We start from the raw sequence: 16280 nt of genomic DNA on the forward strand, positions 1-16280 counted from the left end.
GGCTCTCTGCCAAGTCTGCTCCACGTACTTCCCTGGCCCACTAGGGCAGCTTGAGGCAACAACTCCCACATTTACGTTATTGCTGTGAACAGCCAAACTGCTGCTTACTATTGACCCAGGCCCATCTACTCAAATTTATTCTCTCTCATTCACAGCCACATTACTGAGCTGGCTACACTTCAGGTGGCATCGGACAAACTGCTTCCAGATGGACAATACAGACCAAAGTAATGGGACTGTCATGTTTTTACTACTTTTTACTTTGAGAAATAGCAAGAAATTTATAATTTTCAGAAATACGTAAGACAAAAGCCCAAATGCTTTTTTACCCTGGCCATCTCCCACATCCCAAGTCTCAGGATTTGTTTTCATTTACACTCTGCCCACAATTCAGTTGAGAGGAAAGGGGACAGAGAGTGATGTGCAACTATGAATTCACAAACAAAATAAGTGACATTTTGTCAAACTGGGGACCTTTTTCAAATCCCTGCAATACATAGTGACTCACTAGCTAGTGACTTTCAATGCACTATGTAGTGATCAAAGAACCAAACTGCCAAAACAGAAAAGTTATTAAATTAGATTAGCTGCAGCTACAACTGCTGTGCAATACCACACAAAAGATTTTGGTATTTTCCCTGAATAGTCTCATCCTGATCAAGCTTCATTCAAATAGGCAAGATTTATCCAGAATACTGTGAAAAATCATAACATACTCAAACATGTCAGCTTGCCCGGATTACCATCTTAATCTCTTAATTGCCAGGCAATTCTTGACTCCACTGACAGCACTTTAGTACACATTCTCCTTTGGTTCTTCCTCAGTGTTTCTCTAAGCTATCTTGAATTCACAAGACCCTCTGTTTTTGGTCAGATGCAGCTGTTTGGCTTTTCCTCCTCCCCCCTATCAGTAGATTATATAACCACAGCCTATATGACTGATTTGCATTGTGTCCCTGTGTGTCAATCTTTTACATGCAGATACCAGCACCCACCAGCTTGTAAAATAAAATGATAGTAGCTCAATTTCCTGCAAGTGGTGGTTTATCACTATATATTAAAAACTCAGTTATCAAATAAATATTTATGTTAGAAAGTGTAATTTATATCTAAGAGAGAAAAAATTAAATGGATTCAAGTAACTTATCCATTCATTCCTTTGTTAGAGTTGCACCAGCTGATCCTATTCTTAACCACATGAGCACTCTTTTGTATAGCAAATGTTAACAGAGCAGCACAGACAGCTGTATTTAGATGGATGGCTCAAATTATATATATTAACCACAGTTACCATCTTGTGCAAAGACTTTCTCTCCTACCTATTTATACAGACAACCAAATCTAAACAGAATCAAACTAATTTAAAAAACCAATAAAACTTCAAGTGAAACATACAGGTGTTCAAGGTAGCCCGGTAAAAAGACTTCAAAAGATGTCTCACAAGCTCCTCTTACTCAGCCAGGGAAAGCAAACTTTGCAACAGTTCTGCGCCAGCTTTTGAGCACAAAACCAAATTTCACCTCAGTCAATGCACACCATAAGTTCACAGCTACTGCCAGCATCCAGGCCTTCATTTTCCACTCAATCTAATTATAAGACTACTCTCTCTTTTCTACCACAACTTGACTTTCTTAAGATTATTTACGTTAATCACAACCTCGGGGAAAAGAACAAAAAGTTCAACCACGCTGCAAACTCTTGTCAACAGCTTTGACTGTTTTCTGCTCTCTACCAACAATCCCTGACAGCAATACCAGTCATGAATGCACATTTAGGAAGGGAAAAAGGATACTTTACACATTGATGATGAAGGCAAAACTATAAAGACTAGTATTGTGGTGGTGTTTCAGTACAAGTCAGTGGTTTTAGGACTTCTGTGACATACATAAATGAAATAACACATACATGGTGCCAGTTTTCACTACAAGAGAACTCTGCCTAGCTGAGGGAAAATCCAGCAGCCATCATCACTTCAGAGCACTTGGTATGTGGGCAGGAGACAACTGCTGAGCAGCCCAAGCAGCTCATGGATGCTCACAGAGAAAGGTCTGACACGAAAACCTTCAAACGAAAAGATCAGGTATTACTCTGACAGTCACTACAGCAAAATGTGTATTTCAGTCATATTATCCAGTAACAAACCAATAACCCACCAGCTCTAAGTGAAAGGAAAAAATCTCAGAGGAGAACAGGAGTAGAAGTTTGTAAATCAATGAAAGAGAGAAATCCAGACACAGCATCCTTATGCAGAATGAGGCTGCAGCTCACAAAGATGTTTTGAACAGTCACTAAATTCATCACGGAACTGGGATGTATTTTATAGTCTTCAAAAGAAAAGTAAGAGATATTATAATACTCATTTGTAACAGGATTACCAAATAGTATTACTTAACCAAATGTTAAGTCACAGGAAATACGAAGAATCCGTTTTCAGCTTGTTTCATGGTTTCCAATAAAATAAAATAAATACTATGAACCTGAAGTCCAAGGAGGGTAGTTTGATCAGTTCTTTTAAAGCACTCATATTGTGGGAAAGCAAATAAACAAAATCAACCAGGGAAGATTATTTACATGGAAATATTAATTTCTCCTTCTCTACTTCATAATGCAAGAACAAAAGGTAGAAGTTAGGGTGAAACTCACATTGCTCTTTCACTGGGTAACAAAACATAAGCCCCTCTTTAGCTCTTAGAATACTTAATCACAAATAATGAACATTTTAGGCAGGATGCTGAACAATGGCATCAATAACTCATCTGTAACTCTTCATCTTCTGAATATTGAACACTTTGCAGACTCTAATTTCATATACCAATAAGAAATTAGAATGTTAGTTCTAATTTCATATACCAATAAGAAATAGTTTTGCATGACACAGAACCCTCTAAGATCCCAAATTCCTAGCTCAGTAGTATATACTCCAAGTACAGCTTTTACTTTGTAAAAACTCATTCTTTAAAAGAGAACATGAACCCCTAAAATAAAACTTCAGAAAATATCATAGCAACTCATATTTGCTTCCATTTTGAGAAGATTGGCATTTAAAAAGTATAACGTGTCCTCAGCAGTGTGAAAAACTCAATGCAGTTTAATTGCTTAATAAATTCTAGACAAATTCTCCAAAATGACACTGAATAGTATTGCAAAAGTGGTGGTGGTGAAGGGAATGGGGGCATCATTACAAAAGCATTCAAGCTAATTCAATCACTCAAGTTCACATATTACATCCCAAAGGTGTCTTCATCCAAAAGACCAAACCAGGTGGCCCACCAAACACTGCCACTGTCACTGCATGCCAGTCTCTTTCACACACTGTGGAGCACCTGAACATCTGCAATGCACAGGCTGACTTAGACATTTCAAATGCAACTGATACAAGGTGGCACGATGCACTCTGATGCTATTGCAGCTACCCAAAATTTCGCAACAAAGAGATTTAGTTCACTTCAGAGTGAGCTATAGCATTACCTTCGGGAACTAGAGGCTTGAACTTCTTGGTGATAAAAAGATGAAGCTCATCAGTACCTAGAACTGTACCAAATGCTTTTGGTGCTTAACACTACAAAACCAAAGTGACAATTTCTTGGTTCTTTGGAATAAGGATACTGAACAATCAGAGAAACAGAAAGCAAGAGTTTGCACAATGTCTTGCTCAGTACCTAACATCCACTTGAAAGCAGCTGAAGAACTTTTGAGAATCTTTAATTTAGCAATTACCTGAGCACATTTTTACCTCCACTCAAAAACAACTGGAAATGTGCTACCCCTTTTAATTTCAATCCAAGTATGCTGCAAAGATTGCAGTATTCAATTCATTAGGGATTTCAAGCATCTTCACACATCTTCTTTCATGCATTCTCCTCTGCAGCAGGAATTACAACTTTCAGATCAACCAAATAAGAACTAATGCAGAACAAAAGTCTCAAATCCTGCAACTTAGCACAAAACTACAAATGTCAGTCCTTATATCCTGAAACCCACTGAAATTGTTCTGTGTAATAACTAAAGACCCCACCTAATTTCTCTTACTGTTCTTTTAATATCATAAAAAGGGTAATCTACTGCCTGGCACTAGCACTTTCTTAATTCAGATATCAAAAGTATTTCAAGAAAATGAAAGAATAGCTCACTTTTCCTTGCTTTTGATTACAAATACAGTTAAATACAAATATGTAACTGTATGTACTTATATGTGTACATATATAAAAGAATGAAATCTCCACAACACTAGAGTAGTCTCAGTATAAAAGACACCATTAACATAGATTTCCATGTTATTTGCACAAGAACTTAGTACCAGACACTTCCTTCATCAGAATGCCTGTCTCAAACTTCTAGAGACAAAGCATGAAGGATCAGAATATGTTTTCAGGTGTTTTCCATGATCACAGAATACTTAGTAATTTTAGAATTATTTATTTCAAACTAAGCAACTTTCCCTGTGACTTACATGTTTTATTATTAGCATACATTTGAAAAAAAATACCCTTATGCTTACTTTGCAGCACAACAGACACCACCATTGAAGGAAGTGATATGGGATTATGAAATAGATGCTTTAGGGAGCTCTAAGAATTTTTTTTTTTGTTCATCTAATGTGTTTGCAAGAGGGGTAAAGGAAAAACAGATTTCCAACATGGGACTTCTCATATGAATTCTAGTTCTTCACATGTAAAATACATGGGCAGAATAAACAGATGAGCTCTGGCAATACTTTTAACAGAATACATGAAGGCAGGGTCCTACTCTAACCCTTTCCCCTGAAGGCCACATCTGTGCACAGCAGGCGAGATCATTTCCAGAATTCTACAAAACAGTAAAATTACTTGAGTTTCAGATGCAAAGTTCTTACTGAGAGCTACAGCAAACAAGCTAGTTCATGGTCCAAATACCACATTTTTAAATTTGACATAAGAATAGTTGTGACTTATCAAGCATGGAAAATTCTCAGTATTCAGAGTAACATCTGAACTGCTTGTTAAAGACTGCTACCCAAATACAAATATAATAGTGAGTTGATACCACACTAGTATTTCCAGTTTTCTGAGAAACTTGCTCTCTCATTTTCATCTACTGACAAAGGAACATAGTTTAGACAACCAGTTTTATGTCTAAATAACAGAAATGGGGGTATCAAAGTTATTTTTGTTGTCATTTGTTCACATGTTTTCAATTGCTTTCATACGGTACTGTAATGCACTTATCTAGATTGCAGAATTCAGGCCCCCTTCACAAAACAAACCATCTGCTATTGTACTGAGATGGAAAATAGACAAAGCCTTCCCTGATCTAAACGAATTTGCAAATTAAATCTGAGCATCAAGAAAGTTAGGGATTTTCTAAGAAGTTAATCCTGAGTGCTTTCACACAGACTGTATCAAACAATTTTTTTTTCTAATTAACTTAGGCAGACAACCGAGTCAAACAACATGGCTGCATCATTTAGCCGGGATACAGCCGGGTTTCAGAGCTATCTTATCATCTAACACTTAGACATGAGACAGCCCATTACCAATTAAAACTTATTTCAAGTACGTTAGAAAATAAAGCACGCAGCCATCAAACTCTGGTACAGCTAAACAAGGCACAGCTGCTCCTTATTGATTCTTCACGCCACAATTCACAGGGAATACTTTGTTTTCTGCAGTTTCAAGAAACACGAGCATTTTAAAACAGGATTTTCAACCTTCAGTACTACAGAACAAAGTAAAATGGAAGCACTCTGAGATGTATGCGTACATTTGTACACACGGAGCCAGAGAGCCATCACATCTCGACACGCGGTGTTCGCCCATGCACACGTACACAAAGTCTGCAGAACACGCTGGAGTACCGGGATGTTCTATACACGGGGAACACTTCGGCTGAAACTTTTCACCGAAGTGCCCGCACACTGCCCCGCTAACACTTGGCTGCTCTCTGCCCTGTCCCCACCGCGCTCCCCGGGCTCGGGGGGCGTGAGGCCACCCCATCCAACCCGGGGCCTTTTCCCCGCCAGCGCCACCGCGCCCGGGGCGGCTCCTCCCGCACGATGCGAGCTCTTGGGGTTTTTTTTTCCCAAAGAAAGTTGTTACGGCGGGGAGAGGCCCGGCCGACCGGCCCGGAGCCCCCGCGTCCCGCGGGAGGAACGGGAGCGGCGCCGGGAAGCGGCCGCGGCCTGAGGGACGGACGGACGGACAGACGGCGCCGCTCCCCCCGGGCTGCCGCCTCCCGCGGCGGCGGGGCCGGCGCAGTCCCCGCTGCCCTCCCCGCCTCGTTCGGAGGAAAACAGGAACCCGACCGACCCCCCCGGCCCCGGGGCGCACCTGCGGGCCCCAGCGGCGGCCCGGGGCCGGGCTGCCCGTCCTCGCCGAAGATCAGCCTGAAGTCGAACTCGTCGGTGGCGCCGCAGTTTGCCGTAGTCATGGGTTTGGCCGGCGAGGCGCAGCGAGACCCCGTCGCCCCTCAGGGCCGCGCCGGGTCCTGCCGGGCTGCGCTCGCCCCTCAGGACGGCCGCATAACACCGGGCGGCGGAGGGGCCGGAGGCGGGGCGGCGGCGCGAGCGGCGGCTGCGGCCCCAGCGCGAGCTCCGGTGCCCGGGCGCTTCTGTCACTCGGGGGGGCGCTCACGGAGCCCCCCGCGCTGCGTGCCCGCTCCGCACCGAGCCCGCCCCTCACGGAGCCCGCTGCGCTGCGTGCCCGCTCCGCACCGAGCCCGCCCCTCGCGGAGCCCGCTGCGCTCCGTGCCCGCTCCGCACCGAGCCCGCCCCTCGCGGAGCCCGCTGCGCTCCGTGCCCGCTCCGCACCGAGCCCGCCCCTCACGGAGCCAGCGGCGCTGCGTGCCCGCTCCGCACCGAGCCCGCCCCTCACGGAGCCCGCTGCGCTGCGTGCCCGCTCCGCACCGAGCCCGCCCCTCACGGAGCCCGCTCCGCTCCGTGCCCGCTCCCGGACCCGCTCTGTGACCCCTCCTGCAAAGCGCAGACCGGCCCACGTCAGAGCGAAGGAGCAGAATTCCCTCGCGGCGCGCGGAGCGGCACTTTCTAAAACACCGCATGTAAATAGGTGGTGCTCTTGGCACCAACTAATGGCTCGAATAATTAGGTAGGATGGCGTAAGCTGAGGGATGTCGCTTGGGTAACAAATGCTGGCTCCAGGACTCAAAGCTGTTAGCCGCTTGCCTTCCGGCTCAGTGGGAACAATCAAGCAAACACAGAACCACAGAACGTTGAGCTGGAAGACACTCACAGGGATCCCCCAGCTCCTGGGCCGGCACAGGACACCCCAAGGACCGCACCGTGTGTCTGAGAGCCTTGTGCAAACACTCCTTGAGCTCTGGCAGGTGCGGTGCTGTCGCCGCTGCCTTCGGGAGCCCGTCCCAGTGCCCAGCCACCCCGGCTTGCACTGTGCCACTTGCTCACGCGCTTTCTGGTCACCACAGCTGCTGCACCAAGGCTGTAGAACTGTGGGGAATTCTCCTCTGAAACCTGTTCCAAAAAGAATTTTGAAGCATGGAACAGTGTCTTCTCAGTCTTGTATTCTGTGAGATCTGCATCTAAAAAGTTTTAAACTATAAGGAAACTAATTAAAATATTCCTTAGCAATGTATGCCATCAATGAAGGGAGCCCAGCAGTCAGCAGGGAGATCACAGAAGCTTCAGGATGTTCTGACTGAACGATAACTTACCACAATCTATAGTTTTGCCTTGCACTAAGATGAGAAGACAAAAAGAAGGGCAAAATAAAATAGAATTTGTTCTTGCAGCATAAGCATCTGTTCCCTGCAGAAGATGGCAGTATAGAAACTGTAACTGTCCTGATGTGTCTGGGATTTGCGCTCTAAGAAATCTTACAGCAACTTGAGGGAGCTTAATACTTGAGTCCTTAATACTTGAGTCCTGTGTCCAGTTCTGGGCACCGCTCTTCAAGGAAGACATTGAGGTGCTGGAGCATGTCCAGAGAATAGCAGAGAATTGGTGAAGGGTCTGGAGCACAGGTCCTGCGAGGAGAGGCTGAGGGAGCTGGGGTCTAGCCTGGGAATGAGGAGGTGACTTCATCCCTCTTCTATAACTCCCAGGAAGGAGGGTATAGCCAGGTGGGGATCAGCCTCTTCTCACAGGCAATCAGCAACAGGATGAGAGGACAGGGTCTTCAGCTATGCCAGGAGAGGTTCAGGTTGGACATCAGGGAGAATTTCTCCATGGAAAGGGTTGTCAGGCATGGGAAGGGGCTGCCCAGGGAAATGGTGGAGTTGCCATTGCTGGAGGTGTCCAAGGAATGACTGGACACCGCACTCTGGGCTGGTGGACAAGGTGCTGATTGGTCAACGGTTGGACTCAATTTTCTTGGAGTCTTTTCCAACCTAAATGATTCTGTGAGTCTATGCTATGGCTCTAACTTAATGAAACAGTCACTGTGTCCTGTGGAATTAGTAAAATATTAATCCTGAACACATATGATCTAGGAAGATTTTAGGTTTGTGCTGAAACTTGGGCATTGATGGGATTTAAACTACTACAATTAGTCAAGTTTGCTTTTAGCCAGTTATGTAATATTCACAGTTTAATTTGTTATGGGATGTGAAACTCATTAACCAGAAATATCATTGCTGTGTCTAAGGCTTCATTACTCAGTTGAAAAATCATCTGAACTAGTTAGTGTGTTGTGACTCTATGGCCATCTGGATATTAATATTGTTTGATTCTGAAATAATTCTAATTGTTTCCATGCACAGGGTCTTTCCATATTTGTTGCTATTTAGACAGATCCCAACAGGCATGTCATAATTCCAGGCATGCATTTGTACCTGGATGTTCTCATTAGAACCTGTGAATGAAAGTGAGACAAGAAGGCTCACGTGAAGAGGAATTAGCTACAGTGAATAATCCTCAATCCAGAGGCTCTTAACAGAGTGCAGTGAATTCTCTGTGAATTCTCACTGTGCACTTCTGAGGAAGGTCAGTAATCCGTCCTGAAGAAAGCAAGGCTAAATGAAAAGCTACTTTGTGACATTGCAATTCTAGTGGAAACAGAATGCATAATATTAAAAAATACTTTGCAGACCTTGGGACAGCAGGAGTTTGCCCAAGTTTGCCCAAAATGGGAAGTTGCTTCTAGTGCAAAAGCAGCCATATGTTTTTTACTTATCTTGTAAAGCACTGTCCTTGCCATTATCACTTCCCACACAGCACTAGCTATTTCTTGACTGAAAATACATGAGCAGCTACAGCTACTGTTCTTACAACACTTAAACCAAAGATTCATGCTCTTCTTAGGGTAGGCAATTCCCTTTTCTGAAGGAAGCCCCAACCTTTATAAGGAGCTCAGAGCCAGTTGGCCTGTAGCCTCTTTTTATCTCTAAATCCAAGGTCACATAGCAAGACAAGCTGGAAAAGTATGTGTAATTGGATTAACTGTGGTTAAGAAAAACCCTCATACATTCTTGAATGAAAACAGATCTACGATGAACGAGTCAGTAAAATACACTATACATAAAATGACTTCTAACAGCTAATTTTTGTCTAAAAACTTTGGGGTAATCTTTTGGTTTTCAAAGCAGCTGAATTAGACTTTGTCTTATTGTTAAATAATTGTTGTGTCAGATTACAGCAAATGGAGCAACCACAGCAGTTTCCTGTTCTGTTATACCAGTAGATTATTCATTATGCACGTCCCCGGTGAAAAATACAATCAAATTTGTTCTCTTCACAAGGGTGGATTTGAACACAAGTATTTGATCCATGTTCTTTGATAAGATGCTCCGACTATATTTCTAATGAATATGCCGAATTAAAGATTTTAATATTAATGACTTGTTAATTTCCCTTAACTGCAAAATAAATCTTGTCTCTTTCTTGTCTGCACTATTCATTCAGAAAGCTATGACATAAGCAGGACATTAGGTATTGCTTTTAGTCCTACCTACTGGTGTCAATTAAAAAAGAAAATGGACTATGTGTCCTAAAATAAACAGAGTAATTGATTATGACATGACCACCTTGCTGACAAGGTAAGAATTTAGAGAATACACAAAAGCTAAGTATTTTAAGTTGTTTAAGTTGGTATTGTAAGTTATTTACAGTAAACATAATAAAGCTTTTTACTTCAAAAGCAGATGTATGTCTTTGAGTTCAGTACTCCCATTGCCAACATCATCCTTTCTTTTTATCTTGTCTTCACCATAGCTTTCATTTTGCTTACTTTGTTGTACTGCACCAAAAAGCACATCCTTTCTGCACATGTCTTTGAGTTCAGTACCCCCATTGCCCATCCTTTCTTTTTATCTTGTCTTCACCATAGCTTTCATTTTGCTTACTTTGTTGTACTGCACCAAAAAGCACATCCTTTCTGCATTTGAAACTGTAAAGAGAAATACACCTTCAAACCTCTTTTACGCAGCTAAAGAGCAATTGGGGTGTGACTGGGAGTGAGTTGGTAAAACAACTGACGTGAGTGAGCTCACATCAATTTCCAGGGAATTATGTCAACCTCTGTGCTTGAGGTCCAGGGCATGGATGGCTGATTTGGCATTTGTTGGCTACTGAGAAATGAAACGGTGGCAGTAACAAGGGCAACTTTATTTCGCTTGTGGTTTTGTGAGGAGAAGTTTCCTTTATTTATTCATTTATTTAATATGCATAGGTGGTTTCTGTCCTTGTTGCTTCTAGGCTGTGTTATTGCATCCAGATGGGGATACACCTTGATCTGGTCAGGAGCTGGAATTATTGCATGTGACTCGAGAAGGAAGGAACGTGCTTCCTGTGGTATTTGAATCCTTTCCAATCTGTGGCTATTTTTTAGGCGTGTTGTGACTTTGGGCTCCAAAAACCTGAGGGCTACATTGTGCTGTGTTTTATTTTCCACACATCATCCGATGCTGGATAGCTAGGAATTCTGGATCTGCAGCCACATCCCAGATCTGTATTTGTGTTGGAGTAATAGGGATTCCTCCCCCCTTCCTATGGGCAGCAAATCAAAGCCAGCTGTGCAGTTGCAGCCAGAATAGGCTTTGCAAGACGCATGGTCAGGCATTCGTTCTGCATGATTCAACCAACCAAACAGCCTCGAATTAGGAATATAACACAGAAGGTTGCATTTCATGTGCTTGATCTCATTCCCGTTTGTGGTTGAATCTGGACCTGTTTAAAAGCCACACACACCAGCGTGGCACAGAAAGGGCAGATGAGAAAGCACAGAGAAAGGCTCCTGGATTGAGCAGATAGTGTTCCTTGGCTGCAGCAATGATTATGCCTTTTACAGCTGCTATTGAAGAAAGTGTGAGCACAACAAGGGACATTTTTTGCTCAATGTGTATACTTACTACCCTTAAATTCATTTGCAAATGGCATGCAAACAAAATTATCATAGCCTTCATGTCTCTTCCAGCTAACAAGGCACATCCATTGTTTAAGCAAGCAGAATGGTGTTCTGCAGGAGAAAGATAATATTTCAGTATAGAGCCTACGTTGAAGAAGATTAAATTCAGCAGTCATATAGGAAAGAGGTTGCATTCTGCACACAAGGTCATAGGTTATTTATATTTAATATGTGACATCTGGCATTTTAAATAATTTCCTTGGCTAATTACCAGTGCCTGGGTGAAATATGAAACTTCTGCCATTGGGGAATTAAAAGCAAAAGAAAATAAAAACAAAAGTAGATTGCATTGGAAAGTTTTCTAGCAAAATTAGGAGTTATGCTAATTCAGGCATTAGAATACACAGTAGCAAAAAATAAACTACAAGACAGTAATTTAACTGAACTTTGATAAGTTTTCAGTGAAAATCTGCAGTCATCCTTTTTAAGTTTTCCTATGTCGTGACTTAGTTACCACACTCCTATCTAGATCTTGAGCTTGGTGTTTGATCAATGGGGTATTTGTAATACCAAGATTACAAAGTTAAAAAAAAAAAGAAGATTGCTGACAAGGTGTGTGTTGACAAAAACATACCCACATAAAAACTTAATGAGGTCACAGTCTCATTTAACCATTTTACAGTTTTCCCCAAGAAATTTCATCGCTCTCCTAAACCTACTGCAGTCATATTAAATACGCTTTAATATATTTCTCCTCAATATACTTTTACATTAAACAATCATTGCTTTGCTTTATTGTTTGTTTAACATGCCATGTAAAGCAGACATTACTTCATAAAGTTTGCTGCTGTTTTATATTTCTAGAGTTTTACAGAGCAGGTTGCAATCCTCCTATTTGGAGGTTACCATCACACATGTTGAAAAGACTAAGAGGGTCTAGAAATCTGGCACTGAACTGCATGGCTCTCCTCACAGACTTTAAATTCATAGTACTTTGCTCTCAGATCATTGAGTGAAAGCAAAGTAAAATTACCAGCTGCATTATTACTGATACCAGTATATAAGGACACTCCAGGCACAAGTACTTGCTTCTGAAATGATTGCTTTTACAGATACCTTAGAGTCTTATTACAAAGCCTAAAGTGGTTTGTGAGTGAAATCAGATGACAACCGAGATTGCTACCAGAACAAGAACAAACTCCTTTAATGCACAGTGATGTTTGCATAAGATAAATATTTGTGGAAACTCAAATGAGGTTTCTTAAAAGCTCTTAGGCTTGAAAAAAAAAAAAAGACTAAGATGGCATTTTACTTACTTTTCTATATTTTAACTTTCATTTTTGACTGTTCACTAGCCAGCAGACAGTCCTCTTGTACAGTACTGGGATATAGAAAATGCAGGCTCTATTCCAAGCTTCCCCTTTGTGCAGTCTAATTTCCAGACTTCAGAGGGGCACAAGTAACTTGCTATTTACATAGACATAAAACATTGCCTTAGTTTCCCTCTAAGGTGAGGGTAATACAACTTCTGTTCCTTTTTTCACTTAGATTGCAAATGCATCTGAGTATGGACTCTCAAGTCTGGAATACTTCTTATACACTCCATTTGAACACTGAAGCAGCCTGGCCAGATGATTTGGGCTGGTATTTCTCTGTGTACTGGACAAGGAGAAGCATCACAGAATGTTGTAGCAAAATGGAACCCAAGCCCCTGACCCTTTAGCTACTCTGTCCTAGGATCTATTAATACTATGGTTCTTCCGTGGAATGGCTCTGTTGTGTTCAAGTGTAATGCACACACAGTTGAAGGTGCAATGGTTTTTCTGTATTTCATATATACATTTGACATGCTTTGATTAGCTTAGGTATAACCACAATCTTATGTGCTTAAGTCATCCCTCCTTATGTATTGTAATTTTGTAAATGATACATAGACTTTGCTTATCCATAAATTAATGTTTCTTCATCAGTATTTTGATTACTTTCGGGAGTAGAAAAATAGTATTTTCCCTCATTACAGCTTTTCACCATAATTCAGAGTAAGCAACTAGAAAAATGTATTACTAAACTTTCCTTGATGTGCCTGTCCCCAGGTTTCCATAGGAAGCCTAATGGGCTCACTCTTGAGTGAGCAGGACTGTCAGCTTCGTGCAAAGCACTCTTGTGTCCTTGACTCGGACCAGGCTGAGCCAACATGAAACAATAGTTCCAGTGGGGTGGAAAACTTGAAAGGCTCCCTGGCAGGTTGGATCTCAGACTTCCACCTTTCCTCTGTGGATGCATTGTGCAGTCCTTAGAGCACATCTGCTCACCCTTGCTTAGCCTGTACCTAATGAGCTTTCTGACTCCACATCTTAATTTGGACACAACAGGTTTCAGCTGAGAGGTAACATGTGGAACACGACTGCCATTCCCCAGCTGTTGCAGGTGCTTATGTGTCTTTTTTGCTGTAATCCATCCCAGTCTAAAGCCAAACAGGCCAGCCAGGTGGCTGACGTTTATTTTTGCCCTTGCATTGGAGTGGAGGTGGTGGTTTTCATTAGCTGCTCTTGCCTCTCCATGCTTTAGTTGATTGAGTTTCCGCCTGGCTTGATGTCCAGATTGCAGCGTGGAAGAGGGTTGGTTCTTCTTTAGCAGAGCAAGGGCTGGGAGCTTTAACTATTTGATTTGGTCACAGAATCAATCCTCATTACAGCCAGTCATCTGATATGCTGCTGGTCCTGATCCTTATCTTTCTACCCTAACCCCTTCCCAAGAATAGGCTTAGCTGCATCCTCTAGCTCCTTATATATTGGCAGAGTGGATTGGGATAAAGGTACTGCTGTACATTAAAAATTTATGGAAAGTAGAAAAGACAAAACACAGAAAGGAATAACTGATTAAATACTATCTCAGTAGTTTTCCTAGCTGGAGAATGAGCTATTCAATTAATAAGGTGATCCTAGTCAGCTCTGGAAGAATATTACTCAGTAAAGGTTCACCCATTAAAATTAATTTAGTTTTGCTGTATCCTATATAGTATTTGCAGATACTATACCTATATCCTATTTAGTAGTTGCCGATCCTATATATGTATTCATCAGATATGTATAGAAAGAATGGTTTGGCTGGTAATTTATATTGAACAAAACAACAGAGTTTAAATGAATGCTCACATAAAATGGATTTTTAACATGTATTCAAATTAGAAATCTTACTGCAAGGGTTCATGTCACTTAATCATCGAGCAAAACCAAATCATACGATCAATCCTTTTGCTTTCATTATCAAAAAGGCCACAGATGCCTGAATATGCACAAATCATCTGTCTACAAATACAAAATAAAATGTTTGGCCTAATGCTTACTCCTTTGGGGACCAGAGTCTGGTGTTCCTATACATTAAGAAGAAATAACACCAATAAGCTGCAAATATTTTCCCATTGAGAAAACCAATAAGAGAAAAGGCTAAACTTGTTAAGTTAAACATTATGGTATTATTTGATTGGTAAATAATTCTGTGAGGTCTGTACCAAGCTCAAATAGACCACCTTCCCATTAAAAAATGGAATTTGTCTAAAACAATTCTGTAATCCATGACATTAAGAGTGATTAATGTAAAAATACAGAATACATCCATTAGAAAATGATACATAATTTAGAGTGCTCAAAGTCTTTTTTCTTGTGTGTTTCATTACATAATGTTTTTTTGAGCATTATAATTGCTTGACTTTGACAGACTGAAAATATGATTGTTACAAAATGTCATGTGCCTTTATCATTCAAAATGTTGGCTAGTTAACATTTAAAGCATTCAAGGTTGCACTGGCTCCTGGGAAACACAATTAACTATTCAGTTTTATTTTTATTCAGTCTGACTTTTTTACAAAGCATTTTTTGACACTGAGGTTCACAATCTGTTGATTAATCAGAAAGCAGACGATTGCAAAATGTATCATCAGAAAATTGCTCAGTGTTCAGACTACTCTCTAATTTTGTCATTTACTTCTGGTTTCTGTGACTGTTAGGCTGAAATATCATAATAGTAGTTACAACCAGGTAGTAACATTTGGGAGGCAAAGAATATAAGATAATGGAAACAGGTCACCTCTGTGGTGACAGGTAAAATACAGACAGGGAGGTGCTACTAAGTAGTTTTATGGCAATTTTTGCTTTAACTTCATAAACCCTTTTGCTGAACTAAATATACTCAGATAAGAAAAGGTCTCTGGAATCTGCTACTTAGATTATAAGTAGTTATAATGGAGTAGATCTACTCCATTATAACTCAAACATACACATCTCCAGTTTTGCACAATTAAAAAGAAGAAACAATCAATCAGCCATGGAGAGGTTTCAGCTGGGCAGGACTCAGCAGGACTGGATGTACCCACGATCATTGTAATGCATGACTTTCTTAGCATGTAGTAGCATTAAGCTGTCCTGATGGCTCAGCAAAAAAATGCTGAAGAGAACAACAGCTGCCCTTCTTGGTGCTCTCCTGCAGCAGACTCTAATCCTCTGGGTTTATACAGTTGTTCAAAAAACATTAAAAGGAAAAGCCTTCTAAAGCACCAGAGGCACCAAGTGGGACATTGCTTGCTCCAAGTTTTATCTCTGTTAAGAAAAAGTGCATTTTATGCTTTAAATTTTTTTTACAGTAGCACCTTCCAAAAACAGTCAATGTATTAAAGATCCATATCACAGAATGCAGTTTTGTATTTATTATCACAAAGGGAGGGGTATGTCTGCTGCAGTATGACCATAAACTGAAAATGAATCTTTTCCAGTCAAGACAGTACATGAAAGTTATTTGTCTAAGCAGCTTCCAAAGTTGTAAACCCAGTCCAACTGGCTACCAGGCTCTCACTGTGCTTGGTTCAAAACAATTGGTACAGACCAGTGAATCAGACAAAAGATCAAACTAAAAATAGTTTCAACATTGGTATTTATATATCTTCAGAGTATTAAAAATAGTCATACTGGATTCCTTGGACTTTTTCTCATTGGG

The 16280-nt window shown here is 41.3% G+C and overlaps 1 protein-coding gene across 3 annotated transcripts in view; it reads right to left on the bottom strand.

Moving 5' to 3' along the window:
* The window catches only part of NFATC3 (nuclear factor of activated T cells 3), a 64482-nt gene extending 57885 nt beyond the window's left edge, over positions 1-6597 (bottom strand). For all 3 annotated transcript variants that reach the window (XR_005628879.1, XM_039721140.1, XM_039721139.1), the window contains exon 1: positions 6306-6597. Coding sequence is in view for 2 of the 3 variants with exons in the window: in XM_039721140.1 (XP_039577074.1) it covers positions 6306-6405 (100 nt within the window). In the remaining variant the exon portion in view is untranslated. The remainder of the gene's footprint in view (positions 1-6305) is intronic.
* Between the last annotated feature and the right edge of the window lie 9683 nt (positions 6598-16280).

The sequence above is a fragment of the Passer montanus genome, unplaced genomic scaffold, assembly GCF_014805655.1.
Source record: "Passer montanus isolate IOZ18808 unplaced genomic scaffold, ASM1480565v1 scaffold45, whole genome shotgun sequence".
NCBI lineage: Eukaryota > Metazoa > Chordata > Aves > Passeriformes > Passeridae > Passer > Passer montanus.